Genomic DNA, 8,024 nt, shown 5'->3' on the forward strand with positions numbered 1-8,024 from the left:
TGGCGGCGGCGGCGGCCTCTGGTGGCGGAGGAGGAGGAGGGAGATGGCGGCGGCGGCTCCCTCTGGTGGCGGAGGAGGGGGGAGATGGCGGCGGCGGCTCCCTCTGGTGGCGGAGGAGGAGGGAGATGGTGGCGGCGGCGCCCTCTGGTGGCGGAGGAGGAGGCCCCTGCCATGGTGTCTCAGCTCTAGGCCCTCCTGCTTGACCGTGACACCCACCCTCAAGATCCACTCGACAGATCACGCGGCTGGCTCTCGAGCTCTACTGCGATCCCCGAGGATGTGCTAAGGATGTGAAGGTCCATCCCCGGCCCATGGCTGCTGCCAGATTAGGCTGGTTGAGGTACATGTCGGATCCATTGATCCATTCTGATTGTAGTTGTTCATTCTCTTCACAGACCGTCTGTTTCCCCTTTCTTTCCTCAATCTCCTTTTTCCCCTGTTGTTCTTGATGTTGACAAACAGCGGTTCTTTCAGTGCGGGCTGATCTGCAGGCTCGACTTTTTGTTTTGGAGGTTGCTGCTCGTCGTTGGTTATATGGGGAGGCGTTTTGCTGGTCCAAGTTTCCTAGGCAGGTTTGTCTTCTACCTCTGGACAATCAGTTGGTTGACATGTTTATGCGGCGAAACTGACTCGTGCCCGGCCTGTAGTGCTTTTGCTGGCAGGGAAAGTTCAGAGGAATATGCTTTGAGAGGTGTCATAATATGAAAGGTATGCATCCGTGATTCATTTGTCTGTGCATCCGTGCATCTTTGGTTTTATCTACCTGATGACGCTTCTTTACAGGAAACAATTAGTTCTGCCCAAGGGTGTTTCTTTGTACCGGGGCATTGTCTCCATATGCTAGGTAGTTGTCGTTCTTTTCCACTTGCTACATGTACTCATATAGCCTATTGTTTATTCCTGCCCAGTTTGTTTTATATATGGGTGCATATGGACAAATTAATGGGGCATCATCTTGGTAGATTAAGTTTGCTAAATTTGTTTCTTGCCATTAAAAACAGATGAAATCCATGCCTCCCACAGTTATTGAAGGTGTGTTGCTTCCATTTGCAAGTAAGAAAGTAATGCTCCTAATGAATTTCCTACAGTTTTTGTGCTCTGCTGAACTTTCCTTTATTTTGTCATTTTGGCGGGTGTATTCCATCGGATTTTGCAGAATCTACCTGACTACACAAGGTTTTGCAGGTTGCATCAGCAAGAATTGTTGGGCTTAAAAATCCAGGATGGTGTTGTTAATGCAACATCTCTGTTTGAAGAGTTGGTGACTGTAGTTTTTGGAAACTATAGTGATGGGCTAATCTACCAGACTGTGGAGCTGCCTCAGAATGGCGAGTTTTCTTGTGCCAATGAAACTGGTTCTCATAGATCGTAAAGGATGCTTCTATTATGTTTATTTGGCTTCAACATTACCTATAGCAAGATGCATTTTTTTGCTTGTTTTTTTTTCCTGCAAGACCTTATTCCTTGCACTCTTGAGTCTTTTGAGAAGGAGAAAATTATTGTTGGGAGGGAAAAAGACTGATCACGAGTTCCTGAAACAGAGTGCAACAGTGAAGAACAAGAGGCTTTTTTGTTGATGAGTCGGCCTAAATATATTTTAGATGATTGCCAAAAAGTTGTTATTGAAGGATTGGAGTCAAGCTTAGGATCAGTTTATCCTATGGGTCTGTACTACAAGGTTGAGGTATGTCTCTCCTCATTTATTTTGCTATCGAACCTTGTTGGTTGCATTCTTGGGTGCTTTGACAAGGAGCAATTACACAATGCGATTGTGGTCACTACTTTTGATTATATTTTGCAAGAACTTCTGTGAAGCCATTGTGGCATGTACTTAGAACTTCTGTTGATGTGCAGTGCGTCAACCGACAACGCAGAAATCAGGTTTATAGACGAGTGCTTTATGCCGGGGTGGACGAGCTTCCGTTAGGCCATTGATTTCCCAATGAAGGAGCTTTGAGGCAAGCACTGCAATGATGTATATTTGTATATGGCATAATCTGTAGGAACCCTCTCCTTGTTTCCTTTTGTTCTTGGTTTTGCTCCAGTTGATTACTGCCCTACGAGATCTGCACAGACAAAATTCATGTTGATTTGCTTAGTTGTGGCATGTATCGCAGCTACACCAGTCTGATAATTTAGTCCTCAAATAAGGTAGTTTCCGTCTCCCCTTTACATGTGATGGACATACGTGCTTGTTGCTTGCCGTTGCTGAAGCGAGGCCTCTTAAGTGTACTTTTGTGTTCTCCCTGATTATGTTAATCAGGCCGTATGTGTTCTGTTGGTCTATTTTCATTTGTCTACCTCTACAGAATTTCAAAGATGTAATTTTCTATCATGTAGTTGCCTCTTTATTCATATACTAACCCTCTCCTAAATGATAGATGAGGCAGGTGACTTATCTCATGTATTTTCTTTTCTGTAAATTACAACAAGTCTATTTTAGTCAACTTAAGGGTATGTTGAATATGACTGTTAATGAAGATAGTCATTCTTGTTATTGAATGTGCACAATCTGATTCATTTTAAAGTAGTTCCTTATCTTTATGACTAGACTAGGCTGCTACTTTAGCGAGTGTTTCACTTCAACACAGATTGATGCAAGAAAGAAAGAATTCTTTTGCAATAAAGCAAGCATTGAGTGCCCAAAGCAGGAGAGCTTGAATTTTTTGTCGACGTAAATTTAAGGTAACCTTCTCCATGCATATTTTTTTTCAACCATTTGTATCTAAATATCAGTAATCATTTTGAACTATATGCTCAGGCCGACCTTTTTATTTGATGTTATTGGTGTGGTGTGTGTATAATTGATAACTTGGTTGCGGTTTTAATAATAGGTCGTCACACATTACAGAAAACTATTTTCCATTCTGTGTCTCTATGCTCATTTTGTGCCCAGGTGCAGCTGTGAAGGAACACTACAGGTAGAGAAGAAAGAAAGGAAGAATGATGGTAAGAACCACTGAGATACCGAGTCCGGCCAGCCAGATAAGTATCAGGAGTGTTTCTTCATTGGAAGTGATGACAAAAATTGTCCTTTAGAGTATATTAGTTGTTTAATCATCAATGAGTAGACTAACGCATACATTTTTTTTGGACTGCACCCATATAGTTTGTCTTTGCTGAATATACTATATTTACTTCATTTCTCTATTGAGTTAGCAATGGCAATATGATTGATTTATATACTATATAATTTGCACCCATATAATGATCAATTAACCATGTTTCTCTATATAATTTGTCTTTGCTGAATATACTATATTTGTTTGGTCTGCACCCATATAATGATCAATTAACTCCTGAAAATACCCTTTCCAGATATAATTTCTTTTCATCATTGTTAAGGCTGATTTTACCTATTTCACTTAAATGGCGACCTCCCTGCACTCCCATTTTTCTGCTTAGGATTCTCATTTAATTGGTGAGCACTCAGATTTGGAATATCAGCTCTTTAGTACTGGTTTATCATTTTAAGAAAATAGGAGCAATGTGATTTTGTTCTCTAGAGACTAGAATTGAATAGTTAGTCCTTTTAGTACTATCCTACTACCATTTGTAGCTAACAGATGCATCAGTTCGACTAGGCATTATCATGTATTGTACCGTAGTATCTTTTTTGCATAGAGTAAATACCTACTTCTGCTGCAGGTTACTTTTCTTTATAAAATTTGGTTCAGGATGCCGTTTTACCTGTTGTAATACCTTCAGCATAGAAGCAGTAGTGGTCTGCTCCTCCAAAGATCTATAGCTTGTGGATGCGGCGGATGTGGCACAGGGAGCAGATGAATTGGGAATAAGAGGACCCCCGGCGCGCGCACAAATTGTTTCTACCTGACGGCTGATAGTGAGGGTGAGCACCGAGTTGCAAAGTCGTTGCCCTTCCCTGCAAATTACAGTTCCTTCAAATTAACCAAATCACCATCTTATTTTTTTCCTAATTTTCTCTTATTTCTTAGATGCCTCTGACCTGTCCCGAGAAGGTTCGAGCCGAAGTACGACTTGTACAACGCATCACCAATTCGTCCGACAGTGTAAAATGCGTTTGTGTTAGCTGAGTGAAAATTAGAGATCAGCCTGGTGGTACTTTATTATTTTATTCTATAGCTTGATCTGCCAAATGCTATTAAGGAAATGAAGTTTCTTCCTCGATCAAGTTATCAATCCTTATTGGGTGTATGCTTCCTACTCAACACCTGAATAATCAATTTGTACATGCTCATATATATTAATATGCTATTTTGTTGGTGCATAAGAGATAATACATGCATGTGTAATCTACAATTTCAGTGAGCTAAAACCCTATTGTTCTCAGGTTTTTTGTCATGGATTATTTTATTCTCATGTAAACTATAGGAAGAAACACTCATGTATGTACAGAACTGAACTGAAGCTACCATGGAAATTACGTTCTATAACTGTGGGTCATTTCCGGTATGAACAAAATTACTAAAATACCTCTTCTTTTTACCAATGAACGAAACTCAGGACAAACGCTGCTGCAAAGGGGGCTGGTGCTCCAAAGAAAGCAAAGCAGCAATTCTTCCATCGGTTGGACTAGATATGTACATACGGTATGACTAGCGCTTCTTGGGTTCCATGCTTGATACAACCGTGTTAAATAATGTGTCATCATATAACGATTATGGTTTCTCTTTTCCTCACAGCATCTTCTGCGATCTGTTTGCTTATCAAGCTAGGTTTACCGTTAGATGGGTGTGTTTCTGAAGAACGCTTCTGAGCTCTGCTGCGCCATAGCAACGGTCTGACCATGGGGTCCGGAGATCGTCAACTCAGCAGACTTTTGGGCATGCACATGATGTATTTTGTGCAGCTTTCTAAGGCAAAGCTTTGACACCAGCAGACCCATGTCAGGCCACTGCCATAGCAATTCCTCTATTTAGGCGCTCGACTAACAAATGCAAAGGTTTCTGTTACAAAAGGTTTAGAATCATTACCCTTGATGCTTGAATTTGGACCTTGCACCTTACTTGGGTAACATAGAGCCAAATGTCACATTGTCCAAATACACGTTCATAACACTTCGGGTTTGACATGGTCTCTATCCTTGATCAAACATAAAGTTACTAAAAAAGGCAAATCTTTCTCAAAACGAACATGGTTTCAATTGGGTCTCTGCGCCATTTGGCGCACCGGGTCATCTAGTGTGATCAAAAGATGCAGCACTTGCATCGCCCATCCGCATGACTTCCATGGCTTTAAGGTATAGCTTCGCGCTTCTGCATGTGAATGACAAGTTTGCTGAATTGTCTTTCTGGTACTAAACCAAGTGCTTCGGAAGTATATCTCTTGCGTCTTTTGTCCACCGCTCGACAATATGGTGCTTAGAGATTTCCTCCAGATGAAGTATATCCATGACCTATGCCATACAGAAGCGTTAGCATTTCAGATTTTTCAGATTGCTTGCATTTAAGATATAAAAATGTAAATGCCAGCATACCCTCAAGACATGGCTGCACAACATCCCAGTGTGCTCAAACTGGCCACACTCGCAAGTGAATACTGATTGGTCTCGTTTATGGTCACCTCATACTCAACCCTGCTCCATTTTTCTCTTTTTGCTGCATTGTTGTGAGCTGTTATATATTTCCTGAACCTCTCCACTTCAGTGACATTGTATGCCATCCCTTCAATTAGGAGGCGGCCAAATTCCTCAAACATATTCCTAGTGTAGATTTTGCTTGTGTGCCACTCTATTGCAAAGGTTGGTTCTCCTTACGGCTCCACCCTGCCATATTTTTATTTAGCACCATCCAAATAAGTGTATCAGGCAACCGGAACAAGTCCTATGTAAGAAATGTAGATGAAGCTTCCACAAATGTAATCAACAAGACTTTGCAAAACAAATACTTACAATCAGTGTCCTCTTTTCCTCGTAGCTTTCCTCACCCTCGCGGTCAAATTGCAACCTCATGTACTGCCTACGAAAACATGCATTGGGCTAGCAGGAGGCATGTAAATCTTCAACACATGGTTTGCGCTCTCAGTGCGTTGGGTGCTCGTTATTTTTGCGCAAAACACACGCTTGAAGTACGGTTGTGCCCACTTTTTCCTGGTTTCATATATTTGGGTCATGTACGTGTGCTTCCTCAGATTACATTTGTCCAACAACAAGCCCCAAGCCGCCTCAAACTCATCTTGAGTTAGCATGTGGTTCACAACCTTTTGAAATTCAGCCTGGAAGTCGCTCTTCTTCGTGTATAGCAGTCCCAGGGTTTCCTTCGCTTTCTTCAGAACATGCCACCTGCACCACCGGTGAACAGTAGCTGGATAAATCTTACTGATCGACATCTCCATAGCCCTGCATTGGTCTGCAAACAAAACAGCACTATTTAGACCCAAAAAATTTGTAGCAATTAATTATTTTTGCCTTATACAAGTGCATTTAAAAGTTAGGCTGGTAGGCTTTTAAAACTTGGGCCATTAACCTGACCTGTGAGTATTCTCTCTGGGGCACGGCCTCCCATCATCCGCGAAAACCCATTGAAAGCTTTCTTCTTGTTCATCCCGCATCAACACCCCTGCCAGAATAATGATCTGAAAATGGTTGTTAACTCCGACAATAACCCAGACGGCAATGTCATAAAGGTTTATCCTGTATGTAGTGTCGAATGTGACCACATCACCAAATAACTTGTATTGCATTCTGCTGCTCCCATTAGCCCACATGAGACTTTTAACCTTGATGGACTTGTCAATCAAAACCACATAGGTGAAGCCAGGGTCAGTAGAACGGATGTCAGCAAACACCTCCAGCGTCTTCCTTACATCATCTACAGCTTGTTCACGACTAATCTTTCCACAAATATTACTAAGAGTCCTTTTCATGAATGGCACCTTCTCAACGCAACCAAAAAAGCTACCAATTATCATATAGACTTCCCCCAGGTTCACAATGTTTTCTCTCTGCTGCTTTAACAAATCCTTGGTGTAAACGTCAATGTGCTAATGAGAAGGCCAGTGCACCTTCTCTCCCATGGTTCACAACCTTTGTCAGGCTGTATTACACTCTTGTCAGTTTGCTCTACATACTTGTGGATTGACTGCTCCAGAGCGATCAACCGGGAGGGACATGATTGCTCTGTTTGGTGGCGCACTGTCTAGACGAAGCCTGAATTTTTTAAATCAAACGCTCATATTCAGTACAGTCATTCCCTATGCAATTTCCTAGAATAACTGCATCAAATCTGTAAGCTAAATTTTTAAGAAAGGAAACTTTTTCCTATGGACATAGAACGCATACTGCATATGAAGTTGCATACATAGTTCTACTAAAACGGACAAAAAAAGTGGTGTGGTTTTTGCTTGACACCTTTTAGACCAGTCAGGGGCCTCTGGATTTGCTTTGTCGGTCAACTGGGCCGACCTCGTCGGAGATGCATCACGCCGACGGCGCAAACCTTCACCCGCTCCACCTGTGGCATCGTCTCCCACCTTCTGAGCGACCCCAGGCCCAACATTTGAATCACCAGTGTCCGAATTTCTGGCCCCGTTCTCTAGCAGGACAAGGAGGGGAAACGGATCTGGCTGTTCAAGGCTTTCATCGAACTCCTCTCTCAATGGGAACCTGAAAAAACCATGGCAATCACCAGCACAAAAGGGTAGTTCGTCAGGGCACTACTGCGTCTGTTGTAGCTTAGCTCATCAAATCCCTATAACAATTTCATATATCTGTACAGACTAACATGTCGACCGCATCAAGCAGGAACTCCATACCGTAGCTTCCATCCCCTTCTTGTCGACGGCGAAGAACTAGCGCCGCCGCAAGCACCCGATGCAGTCGTCGCTATCGGCGTTTTCTCCCAAACCGGGTGGCGGCGAGGGTTTCCAGAATGAACTAGGCCAAGGGAGGGGCAGCCCTTTCTCGCCCTCACACGAGCACGTGTGGTGGCCCGCCGCCCGACAGACGGCTCAGATGTCGTGTACCGTCCTGGGCCCATTATCTGATCCATGGCCCGCCTAAAATGGTGACGTCCTGGTCCACGGCCCAGTGCGCGCTCGCGCGC

General features: G+C 43.0%; 1 protein-coding gene and 2 long non-coding RNA genes across 10 annotated transcripts; 2 read left to right on the plus strand and 1 right to left on the minus strand.

Annotated features, from left to right (window-relative positions):
- Positions 1-70: 70 nt before the first annotated feature.
- On the plus strand, positions 71-1,511 carry LOC119307478. Of its 3 annotated transcripts, none has more exons than XR_005149330.1 (6): positions 71-340; positions 463-572; positions 648-708; positions 784-844; positions 1,002-1,053; positions 1,186-1,511. It is a non-coding gene; the product is annotated as an uncharacterized LOC119307478 (long non-coding RNA). The 3 variants fall into 3 exon arrangements; XR_005149329.1 differs by having other exon boundaries at positions 91-340; positions 475-572; positions 1,002-1,061; XR_005149328.1 differs by having other exon boundaries at positions 93-340; positions 475-572; positions 1,186-1,510.
- Positions 1,512-2,878: 1,367 nt separating this feature from the next.
- LOC119307480 lies at positions 2,879-4,246 on the plus strand. 2 transcript variants are annotated; one of them, XR_005149331.1, is made up of 3 exons: positions 2,879-2,949; positions 3,649-3,850; positions 3,957-4,246. It is a non-coding gene; the product is annotated as an uncharacterized LOC119307480 (long non-coding RNA). The 2 variants fall into 2 exon arrangements; XR_005149332.1 differs by lacking the exon at positions 2,879-2,949 and having other exon boundaries at positions 2,980-3,850.
- A 715-nt stretch (positions 4,247-4,961) lies between these two features.
- LOC119307481 lies at positions 4,962-8,024 on the minus strand. 5 transcript variants are annotated; one of them, XR_005149333.1, is made up of 6 exons: positions 7,735-7,926; positions 7,331-7,585; positions 6,452-7,129; positions 5,873-6,329; positions 5,459-5,746; positions 4,962-5,377 (listed from the first exon to the last, which is right to left on the minus strand). XR_005149333.1 is itself a non-coding variant. In XM_037583559.1 (2 exons), exons 1-2 carry the CDS (start codon positions 7,968-7,970, stop codon positions 7,213-7,215), a joined length of 609 nt encoding a protein of 202 aa, XP_037439456.1. In that variant the 5' UTR covers positions 7,971-8,024; the 3' UTR covers positions 7,136-7,212. The 5 variants fall into 5 exon arrangements, 1 of the variants encoding a protein (XP_037439456.1); XR_005149335.1 differs by having other exon boundaries at positions 6,452-6,555; positions 7,735-7,917; XR_005149336.1 differs by having other exon boundaries at positions 6,452-6,539; positions 7,735-7,916.

The sequence above is a fragment of the Triticum dicoccoides genome, chromosome 5B, assembly GCF_002162155.2.
Source record: "Triticum dicoccoides isolate Atlit2015 ecotype Zavitan chromosome 5B, WEW_v2.0, whole genome shotgun sequence".
In the NCBI taxonomy this organism is placed as follows: Eukaryota; Viridiplantae; Streptophyta; class Magnoliopsida; order Poales; family Poaceae; genus Triticum; species Triticum dicoccoides.